Source organism: Pseudochaenichthys georgianus, chromosome 7, assembly GCF_902827115.2.
Source record: "Pseudochaenichthys georgianus chromosome 7, fPseGeo1.2, whole genome shotgun sequence".
NCBI lineage: Eukaryota > Metazoa > Chordata > Actinopteri > Perciformes > Channichthyidae > Pseudochaenichthys > Pseudochaenichthys georgianus.
This window is the reverse complement of record NC_047509.1, coordinates 33,923,739-33,946,276: the sequence shown is the minus strand read 5'-3', so window position 1 is coordinate 33,946,276 and position 22,538 is coordinate 33,923,739. Positions and strand designations below refer to the sequence as shown.

The following is a 22,538-nucleotide window of genomic DNA, read 5'->3' as shown; positions in this document are numbered from 1 at the left end:
GTAGATATGTGCACTCCTGCAGTCACACATACACTATATTATGAATTATTAAAGAATACATATTAATGAGTGTTTGCACAAACACACATGTTCGTCATAAACCCACACATATACAAACACAGCATACATGGCCATCAATAAATAATTACCCTCTTCATTAGATGCTGCAGGTCAGCACTTTGTGAGTGTGCTGCAGAGACCAGCTCCGAGATCAAGCCATTGGCTTTTTGACCCAGTTGCGCACATATAGAGTGGTGCAGTAATTATGTATGTTTAGGCTGAGCCAGGAGTAAGCGTCACAAGAGCTCCCTCAACTAGAAGCCAACAGGACTTTTCCATTGGGTTTTGGAATATTGCAGAAAATAAGCTCTGTGGCAAACACACTTTTAGGATCAGCAGGTGCATCTCCACATATTAACATCACTTTGGGATTTCTGAAGTGTAAATGCAATTGCTAAAAGTTAAAAGCTAATGTTAGGCTATAAACAAACTACATCACCAGCGTAAACTGAAGGTGGCTAATGTTCGACGTGATAACTAGTCTCAATTTGTCACTTGTTAGCAACCGCTGTTTTTATGATAAAAGAAGCTTTGGACATTCAAACATGGGATCTTGACATGTGTTTTAATGTTTAACAAATCCTGAAAATCTCCAAAGGTTATGTTTTCTCCAGTTCTTTGTAAAGGCATCCAACCCAAAACAACGTTGACTTTGAGCCGAGGGAACCAGAACTGTTCAAATGCCGACTCATTCCTGCACCACTCTATGGAAGGCAAGCATTGTAATATCAGCACATGCTGCTCCCTCTGAGCAGGTGGACTCAAGCTAACTCAAGCCTTTCTTTAGTTAGTCAATTTATTGAACATGTCAGAAACAAAACAAGTATATAACAATAATATATATATATTCTCCTTTCTTTTTTATTTTTTTCCTTTTCACTCAGATTAATAATTATAACAAAGTACCAAAAAAAAAAAAAAAAAAAAAAAACAATAATAATAATTTTCAGATAGTCTCTGATCATGTTCAACAGGGGCAAGAAGAAGCTTAAAAAACTTTTCTGGTCCTACCCCCTCTAACATATATTTTTCTTATAAAACATTAGGTCATCGTCATCAGCGACATGTTTGTCTTGTTAATCTTTTCTTTTTTTTTTTACAAAACAATCAGAAATAAATTACTTTTTACAATTACAAGAAATAACAACAAATGAGATTTTACAGGTCCTGTTCATAACCATTAATGATTAGACTCCTAAATAATACTTTCATTTTAGATAGACATATAAGAGCTGTTCATTTCAAAATGTAACACTCTTATACTGAGGTTCTTAAACTGAAGTATCACAGTTCAAGTTTCTGCTCAGCGTCAACTCGGAAATCTCTTTCAGACTACTGCGAAGGTTACCTCAGGTCCAACTCGTACAGATGTAAGGCTAAGCAGCCACAAGCTCCTGAATACTGCCAAATCTATAACAAGCTGACACTCTCACGAGCCTAAAGCAGCCATTACTCCACTTTGTCAAGAGCTACAGTTAACAAAGAACACCACTGTGTAGTATATTTAATTCACAGGCACCGTTCATACTGTGTTGAGAATCCACTATGAATTAGGGAGATTTCACAGCATGGAGAAAACCTTGTGATGGAGCCTGAAGTGGAGAATATCACAAGGCGAAAACATATGGGGAGGTGTTTCAGCGGAAGTCATTAAAAACGCCTTAAGGTGTGTAATTTGTTGCTGTGTCATGCAGAAAAATGTCTCAAGAGGTAGGAGGGTAAACTGCACCTCATCAAAAACGGTTTCCCTCAATGGGCTGTAATCGAGACAGCATCTGACAGCAATTCACGCCGTCGCTGCATGTATTTATCACCGCACTGCTAGAGAGATTCATCTTTACACGTCAGTTAGTCTCCCACTGAGTCATAAAAAACTTGAGTTTTTGAAACACGGGAACAATGATTCCATTGCCCTGAGATTACACCATCTGGTTTCAAGGTTATTTCAGCTGTTCCTAAAGAAACAATGTCAATATCTGGTCAAATAAAGCACTTCAAGATATATGTTGACTTTTGGGACAGAGGTTAATTACCTCGTTTTCTGGGCTTATACGGTTCCATTTTAGCAGGGTAATCATTTACTGGATATTGGCTCATAATCCAATGACTGTCTTGAGCTCTATTACACCACTAGTGCATATGGTAATTACAATAACACTAAAGATCCTGGATACGAACCACTGGTGAGATCATCAGTCAGGAACTATAGACAAAGAAGCAAATTAGTTTATTGGATAATGTAAAGCTGCACCAGAACAGCAGAAGGCTAAAGTTAGCAACTTGATGAAATTTATTTATTTATTTAATATTTATTTTTTAATTAGCAGCTTAAGCGAGTGTTCTCAACACGTTAGTGGAGGACAAACATAGTAGAACATTTACCTAAATTCAATAAAGACTCGACTTTAAATTAAGGCAAATGTTACTTAGTTTGCCATAATAGTTTTTAATTATAATATGTCAGTATCGCATTTTCACAGTTTGTTCCTCAGGCCAAAACCAACGTCTTTGGAACAATACAGATGTATGTAACAGCCAGGTTGTCAACCTCTTGTCTATGTTTTATATAAAAGCAATTTACTGTAGTGATTCAGAGATGTAGCTAATATGATGCAGTGTTAGTAGTAGTACCCAATTTGCAACGCCTGCTTTTGCTACATTTAACCATAGTATACTAATATTCTGACCCATTTGAACTGCTGAATGTATGACCTTGCAGTCTTCGGATTGAGAACAGGCAGAATCTTAGATGTATGACTATTCTTAATATTACATTTCTCCATTCACAGGCTTGTACCTTCCAAAGGTTTTCCCAGAGACCAGCCTTTTACCAACACAGTCGCCGGTCTTCTGCACAGGTGATTCAGCCAGGACAGTTTCATACACACGATAAGAGCCAACTGGAAATCCTCCAACTGCAAGTCACAACACATCGTCTCAGCTGAAAATGAACGGGGACTTTTACCTCCGGTATCCTGAATGCGTGAAATAGCTTCTCTAAACAGGCCACTCTGTACTTCTTAAAATGACCAAATGTATACTAGCTAGGGTACAAGATTATCTAAGCCATTGTGAGGGTATTACGAACCAGAAAACTAAACTATAACACATATTAAGGAGTATTAATGTGCATGATGCAAGCAGAGCCATTAGAGGCTGGATATTCCCCACTCAGAGGGCCCAGAGCATGATGCAATGTGGGTGATCCATCCACTGAGGCACAAGCTAATGGTAATGAGACTGGAGATACACTGGGGAGATAGAGAGAGAATGAAGCAGTGGACGGATACAAAACACACACACACACAAACACACTCACACACACACACAATCAGACACAGCAGCAGCAACCAGTCGCCTGGAAGACTGAATACAAAATGCCTTAGAAATAGACTATAATCCTGGCCAGCAGTGATCAACACCGATAAATATTAATAAACACTATTATGCCCAGAGAAAAATAGAGACAGAATGAGAGAAAAGATAGAGAGGGAGAGGCAAAAAGGGAGAGAGAGAGAGGGGGCAATAACAAAAGAGTCTTCCTTCTATGTGAATTGCAGCCAATTTTCCATCTGATGTCCACCTTGTGGTTCTGCGGACAATGCAACAACAACACACACTCTCTTCTTATTATCAGCCCATTTCCTCTGTTTGTTTCCTCTGTTGTGTTTCCCCCGCCTTTGGAAGTTGGGATAAGAGATGGGAACAAACACCCAAATGAGCACTCTGTGAATGTATACAGAGCAGGAGAGCTGAAGAAAGAGGGAGATAAAGTGAGTCTTATAAACACACGTGTACACACACACAGAATAGCATCTCCTTCTCTCTGTCTGAATCAGTCTCATTAGTCATGCTCAGGCTGTAGCGTTGCTGCTCCGCCTGCTTAAAGAGCTGTAGAGCTGGATGGCAGCCCACAGCCGGCGAAGGTCACCCACCATTCACTTTCACTGCTAAAAGACCAACATCTTCCTGATAATGAGGAGACGTGAAGACGTACAGGAGAAAGACTTGCCTTTTGAGCCACACCTGTCATGGTGTGCAGCAGTAGGAGAAAAGTCTTATTGGAATTCAATAGCACGTGGGACGACTCGGAAACCTGTTGATACCGTGCATCCCACAATCACAACATGGGAGAGTGAAATAGGTAGTGCTGTTTATTGTCAAAGGCTCTTTTGTGAACATGTTTGCTATTGAACATTTGGTTTCAAAACAATGTGCAGCAGAAATCACAGATGTTAAAGTGTCCTGTGACTTCAAGACGCTGCAATTGCCAAAATAATATACATAAAATATTTTATTTCAGCATCTACTAGGTTACTACTGGCTGGACTGGCTAACGACCCTTCGGATTGTGTCATTTATCACTAGGGTTGGGTACCGAGAACCAACATTTCGATTCCAACGGCATCATTTAGAAATGTGAATTTCGGTTCCGCTTTTCGATGCCTGAGGAAATGTTTCTCTCCGACCAGGGCCGGCCCGTCGTACTGGCGTTATAGATGTTCGCCTAGGGCGCCAGATCTGTGGAGGCGCTGCGCTGACAGCTCTGGGAGGGAAAACAAATGTTTTGACCGTTGGTGCTCATCCTAATTTTCGGCCTTGATGTAACAACATTCATAATTAAGTAAATGTAACACCCTTTTTCACCCCGGTTACTGTTAGAAATTAAAATCAATGTTGATATGGCGTAATTTGAATTAAATACACTATTTAATTTAAATCAGTTTTATTCTGAAAAACCTGAAGTTCACTAACTATTAACTTAATAGTTTTATTCTGAAAATGCTTCACTTCCGGTTAGCATTAGCATGTGGCGAAATGCTGCATTTTCAAACCATGAATCAACGGTGAAATGACATGTGATGTTGTACACTGAGCACACTGGGTTTAGCACTCATTTATTGCCGCTGAATAACGTTTATTAGGGAATGTTTAAATAACCACAGACACCAGAATGATGTAATTTAACAATAGAACAAGGCAGGAATTGCATTGGACCCGCCCCCCGATGACGCCGGCCAATAGGAGAAGACAACAGGAAGAGCAAGCCAAGGATTGACCTCTTCTACCTGCTGACCTGGACTGACCGGTCGGATGAGGAGAGCGCCTCCACTCGCACATTTCATTTTCTACACCACCGCATCTTTTGTGTAATTAAATGCTGTTAACTTTTATAAGCTTCCCTTGACTCTTTTCAGTCTCTCCTGCCTTCAGGGTTCTAGAATTCACTAACATTACACGTTTCATTCGCCCTGTACGATGGGCGCTGCAAGTGATGAAAATGGGGGATGTTGGCTTATCTGGCACCCGCAGCTCACAGCCAAAGTGCGAGTGAGCGAGGGAGAAAGGGAGGGTGCACTGGAACCGGCGCTGTTGTTATTAGCATCTGGTGCTAGGCTAGCAGCTCTAACGGATAGAAGAAGAAGATGTTTCTACAATGATGTGGAGGGAGAGTCCTCTCCAGTCAGACTGAGGCTGATAACTACAGCTCAGTGAGGTAAAGGACTCTGAGTGTTTAGTTCACTTTAGTCCAAGTTATCTCAGTGGGTCTCAAACGTTTTGATCACAATTTACGTAAACACATATTTCCAAGGCACTCCTTTATAATTATTGGGGTAAAACAGGTTTGAAATCATTCCAATGTATACTATAGAACAGTAAACCAGACATATCGTTTTAAACTGGAGATAAAAAAATATGCATAAATAAAATAGTAAAATAAGATATGAATGAACAACAAACATAAAATACGTTACATGTATTTGTTATTGGCTATGGTAGGTTATTGGTTATGTTCACATACTTATTTAATTATTCAAATGTAAACCGATCTTTTTCATATCGGGTGTTTAGAGTTGTACCCCCTAGATCTAGTCTCTAGTCATTCTGCTTAAAGTACACCAGATTGAAGCATTTTACTTTCAAATGTTCAAACATTTCTTCCCGGTATGCCTGAGGCAGATATGCTTGTTTTTCTCAACAAGAACTTAATCATTTTTTTTACCCTGCCCCTCAAAGAATCGGAATTGAGAACCGTTAAGAACCGGAATCGAAAAGTAGAATCGGAATCGGAATCGTGGAAATTCAAACGATACCCAACCCTATTTATCACGGTCTGAGACAAAAGTCGACAATCATGAGAGATGTGGTCAAAATGTGGGATATAATTCCAAAACCTGTTGATAAATACTGTAAGATACCGACAACTGAGCTTTAGTGACATAAGACAGCCTGTAGCAAAATGCTGACAGTGTCCAAACCATGCAGACAAAACAAAAAGATCTGCAAATGCGACAGGACATTGTAGCACGAATGAATGCTGTAGCTGTCGTGTGTGTCCTGGAATCCTCTGCACTATGGCAGAAGTGGTGAACTTAAACCCGTCATGTCATGTCAAAAGGCATGAAGGACATTGTGGAGATTCACATGGACTAACACATCATTCAAATGACCTTCTATGCCATATGGCAGGAAAGTTGGAATTGGACTTGTTTCAAATCAATTTGAGACAACTTGATTGTGGAATTGAAAGTCCTGTACCTGATACAAGTTGTCAATGGGAACCCACTGCCAGGAAAGCTATTGTATAAGGAAGTTATTACTAAACATCTTACATAGATCTTTGCAGGGCACAAGGTTTTCAGAATAATTTCCTCAAGTGCTGTGCACCTTGATGAAGTGTGATATCCTCTAGATCAGTGGTTCCCAACCTTTTTTCCCAAGAGCCCCCCCAAATGACTCCTGTTGGAAGGGCCGCCCCCCCCCCCCACACACACACTCACGGGGGGGGGGGGGGCGCAACAGCGGTAATTAAAGTTTAAAAGTCTCAAAAATGCTACAACTACTGTCACAGACTGGATGAATGTGAAGTATTTTGTTAAAGGCGGATGAAAGCGTAATTAAGGAGCACTATTGGAGTGACTTTGATGGTTATTGGACTCAGGATTAATTCATTTGGATTCCCGCTGTATGAAGAAATTAAAGGACGGCACAAGTGGAAACAATTCACAAAGGGATTAAACTGTTTAAAACACATGCTCAAAGTAAACCGGATTTTGCCGATGTGTTTATGTGGATTCAAAAGTCGTAAATAATCTACAAAATGGAGGAGACCGATCTGATCGGAGCAAAGTTGTGACAAATAATCCAACTGAAACCGGCATGGACAATGACTATGTTTTAAAAATGCGCTTATCCAGCAAAGCCTGGTTTGGACACTTTACGGGCAGAAGAAACATTTCTATCAAAGAAAAAATTATAATGTTTTGTATTTTTATGCCTTTAATAGCTACTAACTTGAATTTGTATTCAAATGAATTAATCAATTATTTTGTATATTGTATTGTAATAAAGAGACAAGGCTTTTAGTGACAATCATGTATTGAGTTACAATTACAGTGGGGCAAAAAAGTATTTAGTCAGCCACCAATTGTGCAAGTTCTCCCACTTAAAAAGATGAGGCCTGTAATTTTCATCCTAGGTACACTTCAACTATGAGAGACAGAATGGGGGGAAAGAATCCAGGAAATCACATTGTAGGATTTTTAATGAATTAATTGGTCAATTCCTCGGTAAAATAAGTATTTGGTCACCTACAAACAAACAAGATTTCTGGCTCTCACAGACCTGTAACTTCTTCTTTAAGAGCCTCCTCTGTCCTCCACTTGTTAACTGTATTAATGGCACCTGTTTGAACTCGTTATCAGTATAAAAGACACCTGTCCACAACCTCAAACAGTCACACTCCAAACTCCACTATGGCCAAGACCAAAGAGCTGTCAAAGGACACCAGAAACAAAATTGTAGACCTGCACCAGGCTGGGAAGACTGAATCTGCAATAGGTAAGCAGCTTGGTGTGAAGAAATCAACTGTGGGAGCAATTATTAGAAAATGGAAGACATACCAGACCACTGATAATCTCCCTCGATCTGGGGCTCCACGCAAGATCTCACCCCGTGGGGTCAAAATGATCACAAGAACGGTGAGCAAAAATCTCAGAACCACACGGGGGGACCGAGTCAATGACCTGCAGAGAGCTGGGACCAAAGTAACAAAGGCTACCATCAGTAACACACTACGCCGCCAGGGACTCAAATCCTGCAGTGCCACACGTGTCCCCCTGCTTAAGCCAGTACATGTCCAGGCCCGTCTGAAGTTTGCTAGAGAGCATTTATGATCCAGAAGAGGATTGGGAGAATGTCATATGGTCAGATGAAACCAAAATAGAACTTTTTGGTAAAAACTCAACTAGACGTGTTTGGAGGAGAAAGAATGCTGAGTTGCATCCAAAGAACACCATACCTACTGTGAAACATCATGCTTTGGGGCTGTTTTTCTGCAAAGGGACCAGGACGACTGATCCGTGTAAAGGAAAGAATGAATGGGGCCATGTATCGTGAGATTTTGAGTGACAACCTCCTTCCATCAGCAAGGGCATTGAAGATGAAACGTGGCTGGGTCTTTCAGCATGACAATGATCCCAAACACACCGCCCGGGCAACGAAGGAGTGGCTTCGTAAGAAGCATTTCAAGGTCCTGGAGTGGCCTAGCCAGTCTCCAGATCTCAACCCCATAGAAAATCTTTGGAGGGAGTTGAAAGTCCGAGTTGCCCAGCGACAGCCCCAAAACATCACTGCTCTAGAGGAGATCTGCATGGAGGAATGGGCCAAAATACCAGCAACAGTGTGTGAAAACCTTGTGAAGACTTACAGAAAACGTTTGACCTCTGTCATTGCCAACAAAGGGTATATAACAAAGTATTGAGATGAACTTTTGTTATTGACCAAATACTTATTTTCCACCATAATGTGCAAATAAATTCTTTTTTTTTCTTTCTCATTTTGTCTCTCATAGTTGAGGTATACCTAGGATGAAAATTACAGGCCCTTCTCATATTTTTAAGTGGGAGAACTTGCACAATTGGTGGCTGACTAAATACCTTTTTGCCCCACTGTATATGTAAAAAAAAAAAAAAATGATATTTGGCCTCAAATCATGGTGCCCCCCAGGTTGGGAACCACTGCTCCAGATGAAGCGGAGTGTTGACTGACTGACCCAACCTTGCCTCTAGGACTGAGTCGATATGAAAGTTTCCCCACGACACGAGTGCAGAAGGGCTGTCACAGATCTCGTCAGGAAACGCTGAACATGCCTGTACCGAGGAGATGATGAATTCATCACAGCGACGTCCCAGAGCGATCTCAGCTGACACGACCTTGATCGATCGCAGGCAGAACGACAGATGGCCATAAAGGACGATCATGTAACTGTAAGCTCATTAGCATAATGCATATACAGTACACTTTTTACTACAAGGCCGCATGGTGCTATCACTGCCCCTGTGGGCTTGTGACAGAGATGCAGGGTTGTTAATGTATTAAAGCGTGACACTTTCATATTGTACTTAGCAAATATAACTTAAACATGGTGAATGGGTTTCACAGGTAGTGACTTTACTTAATTCAAAGAAACATTGTTATCTTTTGCATACCATATGAAGGGGAGGGCCTGCACCAATGCAGAAAAGGATCATCCAGTAAGGGAACAGCTACATGTTTGATGTCCACAGATGCCATATGGGCATTCAAATTAGGAAGAAAAACACCTGCTAGCTAATTCTATTTCCCTAAAGTCTGATCATAATTAAAGGAGTGGTGTCCGACATGGTGCATACAGTGTAATGACATGTTGCCGATAACTAGCTAAATTGACTGAGAATAAGGAGAGAAGATTGACTCAAATAGAAGCTCAAAGAGACAAAAAGTCCACCTTCATGATTCTTTAAAATGCTTCATGTCAGTAGGAATGTGCTGCTAGTTTTTTCTGTGAAGCTCCTTTTCAGGTTATTGTATCATGCTATGAATGTCCATTGTTTTTATTACTCGAAAAATGATATTTTACAATCTACAGTTATATACATGTAATTGATCATGCTGTTGGATTGCTGCCCTGTTAGGTTAGTGCAGGTGCATGTCTATGTGTGCAGCAGGGAGTTACAGTGTTGGTTTTGAAAGGCTACATTGTGAATTTCTAAAATGATTACATCTATCTATTTTCAACCTTGATTTAACAATGCTCCAGAGTTATTGAAAGTATTTGGATCACACAAGAAATAATGTTACACATGCTACTAAAATGTATTACTCGTTTTTTTTGTGTAGCCTAATCTTAATCTCGGATGTGCAGAAATAATGTGTTTAAACCACAATGAATAAAGCTTTGAAAAAAAGCTGTGCAGCATTCAAATGTTGATTTAGTATTTGAACGTTCAAACCTGAGTGTCCTTAATAGTGTACAGCCTCTGAGGAGCAGAGCTATACCTCATTTCTTTCCTCTTTCATCCCTACGTCTTTCCTCATCTAATTCCGATGTACTGTACTCTTCCTTATATCTTTCCTTTGTTCCCTTTCTTATTTGCACACCTTCCATCCACATCTGACTTTTTGCCAATCTATCCCTCCTCTCATAATACCAACACCTTTATTTCCCCATTTCTCTCTCCTTTCATTGGCATCATCTATTCCCTACACATTGTATTTTCAGATCACACCCAGGCACTGGCTTTAGGCACTAAGTCACTCTACACCTCATCACTCAGTGGAAAGTCAAGGAGAGGGCAGAGAGAGATGGAGAAAGAGCAAGGACTTAAGAGAGAGAGAGAGAGGTGGACGAGAGGGAAGAAGGTGAAGAGGAGCAAGAATGTAAAAAGAGGGAGGTTAAAGGTTAGAAAATGAATGCAAAGAAGAGAGGCCACAAAGAGGTGTTGAGGGAGGAAATAGAGAAGAAAAGGAAGTCAAATGTCGATAAGAGAAGGAGTAGAAGGAGAATGGGCTTAGCAGAATGAAAGAAATCGTTATGCAAAGGATGGGGTTGCAGAGAAGAGATGGAGACAGAGAGGTGGAGAGTAGTCCAGAGATTTATGGCAGGTTGTTATGGAGCACCGTCTGAATAACAGAAGGTGAGACCAGGTGAATTATTCATGAGGATACAGGGCCGTGAGTGTGTGTGTGTGTGACATGCAGGTGACACACACACACACACACACTCACAATGTCTCTCAGGCACCCTTAGGCCAGCTCATCTATGAGGAAAAGGACAAACAAGACATCCACAACTTGTGGAAAGTCTGAAATACTGTGGGAAAAGGTAGATGGGGACGAGGAGACAGCTGTTCTCTTTCTAGGTTGAATGAGAAGTCTAATTTGGCTGTGGAGACATTTTGACTATATAATATTAATTTATGATATGACCATGGTAGCAGATTCCAACCTGCACTACCTGAAACATTGAATTTGAGTTTGTGTGTGCAGGTATGCACTTCTAACTACTTTGTTATTCTAGTTCTATCATTCTGGATTGACGAAGCCTATGAGAGAAAATGTACTTCATGTTGCACCAAATGTGCACTTACACTGACACTTTGGTTGCTTTGGCTCAAACCAGAATGGAAAATGTAATTTTTGTCCAAATCCCTACTTTCCATAACTTCTTCCTCATTGTTGGTGTCCTGTCATCCTAACAGGGTGGAGATTCTTGCTTTGGCCGTGACAGTGTGGTGGCTAAATGTATTCAATGTTCGGAATAATGTTTGAATTCACCCGACAATTGCCGTTAGGGGTATTTCCAGAATAGTTCGGCTTCAATTATGTTCTCTCTACAGAAATTCTGTAAATACCGCATCATTAATTACACTCTAGTCCTTACAGTGGGTTTTTGTTAAACCAAGCAACAACATATTTCTCACCTTAGTAAAGAAATGTAATTAATGGAGTAAATGCTTCAGAGCTGGGCAGTTCCTCTGCAGACATGCTTAATATAAACACACCCTAAACCCAAGACCACTAAAATGTTAGTGGCGGTCCAACACAAACTTATTCCGAGAACTGGACTTGAAACTAAGAGGGAGGTAAAGTAGCCTATTCTCCGTTTAATTTAAAATAAACACATATGCACACAAAACCAAGCCAAAACTATCAGGAATAAAAAAAAATCATGAGAACTGATGATTACAAAAAACGTTTTGAGAGCTACTGTGTCAAACACTCACCGAGTTGATGCAGGCCAGCTCCTTGTTGAGCAGCCAGGGCAGGGAGAGCTTCCCCTCTCCTCTGTAGCACGACTGAATCCTCTTTTTAATCTTCTCCTTTATCCGTTTCATAGTGAACAGACACAAAGCCGACTCCTTGGGAGGCTTGGCCCTGTTCTTCTGACCCTGCGCGAACACAGTGAACAGAACCTCCTCATGCTCTTCAATACCGAGCGAACGGGCCAAACGGGCCCCCGGCCGGGCCAAATAAGCATCCTGAACCAAGCGGTACTCCACTCCGTCCTTGGTGCAGCCGATTGGGAACTCAACGTAGGAGTAGAACTTAGGATCGTCGACACATAGGCGGACGATTTTAGAGGTGAAGAACTGTTCGCTGCTTGCGTCTGGCGAGGTGAGCTGGGTGTCGAGCTGTAAGGTGAGGTAATACACAAACTGCTCGCTGTTGAAGCCGTAGATGTAGTAGATGTCGAATGCCGGGAACTTGGAGAGCGTGTCTGAGGGAATCTTCAGCTGCGAGGAGACAAACTCGTCCTGGTAGACGAAGCTGAACATGTCGGCGTTCTCCTCGTTGGACATCAACTTGCGGCTCGACAGCGTAGGGAAGTACTCGGATTTCCCGTCAATGGGAGTACCGACAAAAAGTTTCCCACCTCCGCCAAAAAGATCCGGGGATATCACGACACCTGACATGGTGCCTGCCTCTGCAACGCTGGATAGATAATGCTCTTTGCGGTGGTGGGGCTCACCGAGCTTGAACAAATCATCCAGACGCAGGAATTGGCATATTCCCTGGGAGGTACTTCCACAGGCGATTAAGCGGTTGTGGGCAGCATCAAGTAGCAGGAGTTTATTGATGTTCGAGGTCTGCACCAGCTCATGGGGGCAGGACTGGACTCCGGGCGGGGGGTAACAGCGAGGGTTGTCTGTGACTGGGCCAGTCACATGGTTTCGGAGCTTGGTCAGGTTGCTCGACAGCTTGTAGATCCAGTTGACGGCGCCAAGGTAGACCTCGCCCGTTTTGTTGTGAACCACCAAATGTGTGAGACCTCCCTCCGGTGGGAAGAAGGTGAGGAGGGAGGAGGAAGGAGTGGAGGTGGAGGGTATGGACAGGGAGGGGGAGAAGAGATGGAGGAGGATGGGGAGGATAAGCATAAGATGATTGGAGTGGGGGGACATGGTGGTGAGGGGAGGGGAGGTGTGAGAGTGTGGGTGTGTATTTGTGGGTGTGTAAAACTCCACAGGGTCAGTCAGTGACTTTTAAGACTGCAGGGTCTGATGAGGCAAAGCAAAAGTTTCCAAGCAATCGTCTTCCTCTTTTTTTCCCTCCTTTGTCGGCTGTTGTTTTTATAACCTCATCCCCTGATCTTCAGCCTTGTCCGCCACCAGCCCTGAGAAAGAGAAACAAACAAACTCTTAGCAAACAAAGATGTCAATATATTCATGGACATGTGTTTTGCACTTTAAAATATCTGACCAAAAAGGATTCATTTGTGTGTATCGAAATGACACGGCACTAAATATTCGCCCACAGACTCAGACTCTGAGGCCTCGTTGCAGAAGTCCAAAAAAACAAATGAGGGCACTATCGGCTTTGTTTTATTGACTTCTCCACTCTTGGCTCGCTCCACTGTGTGGAGTGCATCTTTTAAAAGAAGACAGGGCCAAACATCGCTCTTCTGCGTATTGATTGTCTGGAGGTATTAAAGGATCTAGCAGACGGGGTCTGCATACACAGACAAAAACACATACACACATAAAAGCAACTTGTGACACATACGTGTGTGCACGTAAGGAAACATGCAGATGTTTTGCATTGCATGTGCAAAAAAAGGACACAAAGGGTGAGCTACTGACTTAAAACATTGTGACAGCATGGAAACATCCATACATTACAAGTATGCAGGGAGAATCCAATGATATATAACAACAGAGAAGAGAGGAGGACATTTGTAAGGTAACTGGTCAAACACAATAAAATGGTGAGAGGTAGTAATAATAATAATAATAATAGTATTATTTTGTTAGCGCTTTTACAGGTGCTCAAAGACGCTTTACAGAGATATTGAAAAGAAAAGAACAACACATAAATATAGTTAAAGTCAAATTAAAATCAAGCAATACAAAAACAATCACACATTAAAAGCCAGATTGAAGGGGTGAGTTTGTGTAAGGTAGGTACAGAGGTTACAACTATTTGGCTTCATACCAGTTGACTATAAAAGGCAGTGAAGATGGCTGCAAGGATTGCTATAAGTGAAAACTACAAAAAGAAGGAAAACACAAAGCGAGATGGTCCATTCATCTTTTTTTCCATCCAACCACTTCCAAAGCTCTACTTGTTCAGGTTCAGAGTTGCTTTACGCTGTAGCCTACAGTATCCCTGAATGCTGTGAGTGGCAGGTGAAGATTGGGGGTTCAAGCGCAAAGCAACATGCCCTACATACTGAACCATCAACATTGTTTTTACCATCACTGTGAGATGAGAACAATGGATTTTACCAAACAATGTTACCTGGTTGAGAGGAACATGCAAGCTTATAGCATTCAACATTTAGGAGGACCTCGTTTCTGTCACAAAATCACCAGAAGACCGTTGTCTTACCAACAGAGACCAGTTCAGACTAAACATATACACCCATGGTTGGCAAGAAGCAACACAGCAACCCTCTGGTGTGGCTCAACAAAGTATGAATTGGTAGAGTTCACATATAGAATACAAAAAACAGATTGGTAAAACTCGCATACAAGAAATAACCAAAGTTCAAAGATGTACAGGTTTCATAATAAATGATTGGGATGAGGATGTATTTTCTATGTATTGATGCACCTTACAATATGAGTTACGTCGGTCAAGCAATCATCTGCTAATGGCACAGTAACAAAATATTATTTCCCAAGGCTACGTTCATTGGGAAGCGTTTTAAAGCAACCACATACACACACTCTGTCCAACCATCTTTTCATTAGATCATTGGTTTAAACTTGGCTAAATAAAGAGCACAAGGCTATGGCCTGTTTCATAATGGAGTTTAGTCAGCTACTTATTCTTGTCTCTTATTTCTGCTGCTGTTTCTCATTGCTCCCTTTCATTACATTCCTCTCTCTCTCCCCCCAGACACTTCACTTCTTGTCAATAGGGTCTTTCATCTGCAGCCCAGCCATGATTACAGTGGCCCAGATGACGAAGCTGTTGCCTGTCTCATCAGCACAATAGAGCTTCTGTTAGTAGACACACACACACGCAAAACATGTGAACATATGACACACTCGTACAGTATGTGGTCCACAGGATTCTTACACACTGTCACATATTCTAATGATCTCAACACTTCAGACATAATTGACATTAAACAGACCTGCCCACACACACTCATGCCCCACCCATGCACAACAGAAGGAAGGGAAATGTCTTCAACACTAGAGAAAGAGGAGATGTAACTAACTTTTCCAGTAACACTTTATATTAAGGTACACAAATTAACCATCAACTAGTTGTTAATAACCATGCGTATTAGCAGTAAATTGGCTCTTTAGTCATTATAAAACACTTATTAATGCCTTATTCTGCATGAATCAACTCGTTTGATTATGAATGTGACGTTTATATAGTGGAACTACACTGTTTTATCAAAACCAAAGTGCCACGCAGTAACTTAGGCCCATGCATGTATTTCAGCAGGAAATGTGCAACCTAGATTACATTTACCAACACAGACTATATAGAAATATTTGTAAAAGTTGTTCATGCGTTATTAAGTGAAGATGGCATTAACCCTCCTGCCTGAATCTGCTTTATGGTATTATATTATACATTTAAGTAAACAAATCATATTAATATTTCTTCTCTCCTGTGTTTATTTGCATTGCATTTGATATTGAGGTAATCCAAAAGAAAAATAAAGTTATCACGTTAAATTACTTTTATATCTTGATACTCACATTAAGTTACTGGTTGTGTTTTTGGCAAGTCGCCCTCCCAACCCTGTACATAAGTTATATCATTTTAATTACTGATACAGTTGTTGCACATCTTTAATTTATTTGCTAGTGTACTTAAGTCCAGGGTGCGAACAGGAGGGGAGCAGGGGGAGCTATAGCTCCCCTAGTGGTGACATGAGCTCCCCTGGGAACATGGTTTGTGAAATTTGGGGGGAGCTCTCTAAAATACTGATATGATGAACAAATAAATTCCATTTTGGGCATGTTTTTTTTTTCAAAGGTGTAAAATAAGTGAAATAAAATTATAGTTTATGATTCATGAAAAAAGTGTCGCCTGCTTGTATGCAGCCCGCAGCTCCACCCACTACCCACTCACTCACAAGCTCGTTTAGTTGGCACTGCATGTTTACCAGGCATTGTTGCTGCTGCTGACATGTCGAAAAGAAAAAAACAACTTACTTTGGGCAATTTCTTTAAAAAGACGGCCAAACAACCTGATCAAGAAGACCAACCAAATGTAGCTGGTGGTAGCATATCGTACGTTGTGACTGCTGCTACAACAGAACCGAGAGAGGAGGGAGCTAACGTCAGTGCTAGTGCTAACTTGACAGCTAACGTTAACTTGGGGGCTGAAGAGACACAAGAAGACGAGCCAAGAGAAGCTAACTTGATGACTACAACTACCATAGTAGAGGTCGAAGGAGATGTGGAAGAAGATGATGATGATGCTACTGATGACCACTCCACCTGTTCTTCCTCTTCCTCCCTGCTGCTCGAGATGGGGGGGGGGGGGCGAAGTTGCTGCGGTGGTCCCGCGGCCGCCGGCTGGCTGGACCAGCCAACAGTGGAGTGAGTGGATCACATTTTTGAGACATTTTAAGTTGATTTAATTAAACAGTCAAACGTTACATTGGTGGTCCGTGGATTACTTATTATCAAGTTGATTGAAGTGTTTGCGTAGCCCATACATGCTCGGGAAATCTGTTGACATGAACATGATCCATCGGGACGTTTCATGTAAATGTAGACCTGTGGCACCACCCCGTGTGCAACAGATTTTCTCTATATAATAGGCCTATGTCTGTGCTGTTGCTATTAATGCACGGATCAGCATTTGCGGGGGGGGGGGCCCGCAAAAAAAAAAATCCCGGCTCCCCCGGTGACCGTGGTATAGTTCGCACACTGCTTAAGTCATACAATGATTTGAAACCTTTACTTTTCATAAAATGCAAGTTGTAACTTTCAATGTGGCTTGTGTGTTTATCACATTTTCAATGTGAAATAGATCTGATTAAATAAAGAGTGAAAGCACAATCTTAAATGTTGACATTTATCATTTTCCTATGCTTATTGTTAATGTAGTGGTGTTATAAACAAAATGTTGTCGTGAAGGAAATTAAGATGTTTTGTATTTGTTGACAAAAGATTTAAAGTTGATGCTCACATGTGTATGGAAGCCCATTTCCGCCACTTGAAAAAAATAAAATCCCCATGAAAAGTCATAATTATGAGATAAAAAAGTCGAAATTATGAGATAAAAAGTCATAATTATGAGATAAGAAAGTCGAAATTATGAGATAAAAAGTCATAATAATGAGATAAAAGTCATAATTATGAGATAAAAGTCATAATTATGAGATAAAAAGTCATAATTATGAGATAAGAAAGTCGAAATAATGAGATAGAAAGTCATAATAATGAGATAATAAAGTCGAAATAATGAGATAAAAAGTCATAATTATGAGATAAGAAGTGCGCATGCGCTGCAGTGGCGCTATCTTTAAAGGTCCCTTCATCACCTTGCTGCTCTCCACCATGCAAACAGCATCTATCTAGTCCTAAATAAGGTAACTATTACAGGTGACTTTTGTAAATGTTAGATGTTACATATAGCCTATATTGCAGCTAAACTACAACAATGCAGTTCATAGCTTTGACATTACCTGTTATGAACTATAATATATATGCCTATAGTTTTGTGGTAACGTTCACGCCACTAATGACAATAGTGTAGGCATACTGCTGCTGTGAGTTGCTCTAACTCTAACCCGTGAACGTTACCACAAAACTATAGGCATATATATTATATTCATAACAGGTAATGTCAAAGCTATGAACTGCATTGTTGTAGTGTAGCTGCAATATAGGCTATATTTAACATCTAACATTTACAAAAGTCACCTGTAATAGTTACCTTATTTAGGACTAGATGCTAGGGATGTGCATCTCCATCACTGAGGCCGATGCGATGCGCATCTCGATACGATACATTAACGATACATTTGAAACACCAGGTGATACGATACGATACGATTCACCCCTGTTGCGATACAGTTCGATACGATTTGATTCAATATTATGCGATACAATGCGATTCAACACAATGCAAAAATAATGATACTTCAATTTGGTACGACAGAGGATTTTTGTTTTATTCCTTATATGCAGCAAATCATACATTAACAAAAAAGTGCTTTACATATTTGGTACTGCACATCCCATCATGCCGTTTATTTTTGTAACTTTAAAAGCTCTCCAGAGTAGGCTACAGTACAATTGTATAACACCTCACAGTTAAACAATGTAAGGATGCATTGCTCATGATTAACAATGTGCAAATAACAGCTACCATAGTGCAATGCCCATACAGCTGCCAGCCTGATGTGCTTAACACTCATTCATAGGCTGACTCACCAGTGAGCAGAAAGCAGTGGGTTCTATATGAACAATAAAGAATACAAATAACCTTTCACAAACAGGTATTTCATAACTGCTTACAGTAAGGAAGACATTTAAATTATTATTGACCGTCACAGGCTGCTGTAAACTAAACACCACTCTCTCTGACCAAACACCTCACTGAGTGATTTAACTCATATGTCTAACTTTCAGGTTTCTCTTTTCAGCCGCAGACCCCATGTCGCCTCTTTATGTGCGTCGCTAAGTTCCTCGTACTACGTGTGTACTTTAAAGCGGCTCGGCATCGTTTACAATTTGCGAGCGATTTTTCAAGTTGACTGTAGTATATAGTGCCGCGCACATATACCATCAGGACGTTACTGATGGGGTGCGGCTGCGGAGTGATACTGTGTGTATGCAAGCCCGCATCTAGGACGGATCTATGTATCATGGCTGTAGACCTGTTGAGTAATAAAGATACCTCATACAAAGGTCTACGGATACCTTATTACTCTCCATGACCTGCGGTCAGCTATATAGCATAAAAGGACTATTACACCGTCTTTCTTGAACAATCCGAAGTGTTGCCAAACGTTTGATTTGTAGGTATTTTTCGGTGCGCTGTGTTTCTCTTTCTCCTCAACTTCCGTGTGTGTTGATAACTGAGACTCTCGGCCTCGGGCGAAGCAAATATCCAAATCAAAGATCGTCTCTGCTGAGCGTTGACAGGATGAGGGGATTTTATATGAATGAATCGGTTTTTTACCGATGCAAAGACGCTACGCAATCGATGCATCGCGAGTTCAACCCGGTTCAACCCAAACTGTAGCCGATGTGCACTCTTTCAACCGGTGCACTCGCATCTTGAACGTTTATGCCGATGCGAATCGGTGAATCTTAACATCTCTACTAGATGCCGTTTGCATGGTGGAGAGCAGCAAGGTGATGAAGGGACCTTTGAAGACAGCGCCACTGCAGCGCATGCGCACTTCTTATCTCATAATTATGACTTTTTATCTCATTATTATGACTTTTTATTATGACATTATTATGACTTTTTATCTCATAATTATGACTTTTTATCTCATTATTTCGACTTTCTTATCTCATAATTATGACTTTTTATCTCATTATTTCGACTTTCTTATCTCATTATTATGACTTTTTATCTCATAATTATGACTTTTTATCTCATTATTTCGACTTTCTTATCTCATAATTATGACTTTTTATCTCATTATTTCGACTTTTTTATCTCATAATTATGACTTTTCATGGGGATTTTATTTTTTTCAAGTGGCGGAAATGGGCTTCCATACATGTGGGAACATTTATGTAGAAAGATGTTTCTATTGTAAAACAAATATTTATCTGCATACTGAACAATTTCGAAACTCTAAAAGGTATTATCTTCTGTGACGTTACGACCCTGTAGGGATTGTGGGTATTGCACTTTATAATTACATTCGATGGTATGCTTATGACATTGATGCCAACATACATGGGATTAGGGGAGACCTTCTTGTTTGCATTGTCACTGATAAATGACAGCGTAGTATTCATTGTCAAGATTTTGTGTTTTTAAACTTGGGACTCTTTTCAGACTGCTCCGGCTTGGGAAAAGATTTGAGCCTTAATGTGTAATGTTTTTGGTATTGTATGGTAAGCTTATCCTTTCATTTGATAGTCCCATTTGGATGTGATGGCTAACATTTTCAGTAAGCAGTAGACAAAAGAAGTGAAAATATGAATGTAATTTATTTTCAATATTTACATAAATACAGAATTATTTTAACAAATGAAATAACAAAAAACATCATAACAAATACAAAATAAAAGGTTTGACAGACAGCCATGCCCAGCATGGGGCTGGAGAGCTGCAGAGTCCATTGGGGGAAGAGGGGGGGGTGGGATGTGGGGAAGAGGAAGAGCAGCCATGTTAACAGTGTTATGGCTACAGATGTAATATCTAACTCAACATTAGCCATGACAGTCTGGGCTTAGCAAGGGCCTTAGAATACATACTCTAAAGGACAAATCCAAAAACAGTGATACTGACATTTTAGCAGTTCACAGTCTTTGGAGGTGGTCTTTCAGGCAATTGGCTGGTGACTTTAAAAAAATATCATTTCCCCAAGGGGTGAGATTAACTCTATCTCGCAAAAACAGCCCAGGACTGTCATGTCTAATGTTGGAGTGGTCAACAATGACACCATTTAGGCCAGGGGTGGGGAACCTTTTTCCTCTCAAGGGCCATTTCAATTTTTACAACATCCTCCGAGGGCCGTACAAATTATTGACCTCTGCTTAAAAATACTAAAATCACAGCCCATTCATTTGGCCTTTCTTTCATGTGCAAAGAAAAAGCAACCTCTGAATCCAGATATCTTACCATGACTCACGCATGCACGTGCACGGTGTGGCATGACCACCAAAACAGAAAGATATGGACACAAGATGTGTGCAAATGTATTTAGTTTCATATCCATGTGGAAATGATTTAAGTGGTGGGGGACCTAACCTCCTCTAGGGGTTAGCATGCTCCCCCTGGAAGATTTTTTGAAGTTAAAAGCATCAATCTGGTGCTTTGAGAGCAACATTAGGAGATCTATGGATAGTACATCTCTCAACACGATATGACATATTTTTACAAATCACTCTCCTTTCAAACTGTATTCTTGTTTATTAATAACAACTTTTTTTTGCTGTCATATAGTATATTTTATACCCGTTTACTTTATTCTCTTATTTTTTTATAACTATAATGATCATATAAAGATGTGCCTTTACCTCACTGGTTGTAGAAAAAGCTTGTTATATTCGTTAGCATAGCTAGCTAACCAGATGCTAATAACAACAAAGTTATTGACTGTATGATCAGTATGACAGATGAGCAGATCGCCACCGGGTTTTCAACTAAGTGCCGGAGCGACGTTCCGGTGATCTCCGTCAGAACTGCACTCCTGTCAGACGAGACATATACCACGTGATGACACGTTAGGCTCGTGTTGTGTTCACGGACCCTGACCGTGGCCAGGAAAAACAGGCACTCGCTTGTTTAATTTTTTTGCGGTCTAGATTTCTAGATTTTTTTTCTTTTTTGCGTGTGTTTATAAATTACCTCGAGGGCCGTACCAAATTGTCTCGCGGGCCGTATACGGCCCGGGGGCCGGAGGTTCCCCACCCCTGCTGTAGACTTTCAGTGTCACTAGTTCAGTCCAGAAGCCCATCAGTGTGTCAAAAAGCTGATAAACTGGACTTCAGTGTGGCGGCTTGCATCACTAGTCGTACCAAAGTGCCACTAGTTGCTGAAAAAGGTGACACATCCAAGTTTTTGTTCAACTAGTAAGGCAGAAGGCTAAAGTAGTCGGACAAAGGTTCAACTAGTGCTGACAAAGAGCTGACTTGTGGAGGAAACTGCCGTCGGATAAAGGATACGAAATTAACACTATGGCTTGTCATAAAAGCAGGATGCTTGTTTTTCTACAAATAATTAGCAGCCACAGCTAAAACAAATTGTAAATCTCAACAGAGGTTATTAAACATCACTCTGGATGTATACCTCATGCTTGAAGTTAAAGCCCTTTCAAATCTAGCACTGAAGTTTCAAGGTATTTGAACTTTAGCCTTGTTTACAGAAACAGTTTCAAAGCCTTGGTAATCAGTCTGCAACTCTATGATTTAACAAGAAGCTCATACATGCAGAAATCATTGGATTTAAAATAAATGTGTATCGGCTTTTCTTCAGCCTTGAGCTGGTTCTCTGGACAGCCTGCATCGAGCCCCACAGTGAGGGCCTCTCAGACTGCTGAT

General features: G+C 40.8%; 1 protein-coding gene across 3 annotated transcripts in view; it reads right to left on the bottom strand.

Moving 5' to 3' along the window:
* Positions 1–22,538, bottom strand: part of plxna1a (plexin A1a) — a 320,685-nt gene that overhangs the window by 262,770 nt on the left and 35,377 nt on the right. For all 3 annotated transcript variants that reach the window (XM_034086873.1, XM_034086874.1, XM_034086875.2), the window contains exon 2: positions 12,108–13,495. In XM_034086873.1, the coding sequence (XP_033942764.1) occupies positions 12,108–13,283 (1,176 nt within the window). In that variant the 5' untranslated portion in view covers positions 13,284–13,495. The remainder of the gene's footprint in view (positions 1–12,107; positions 13,496–22,538) is intronic.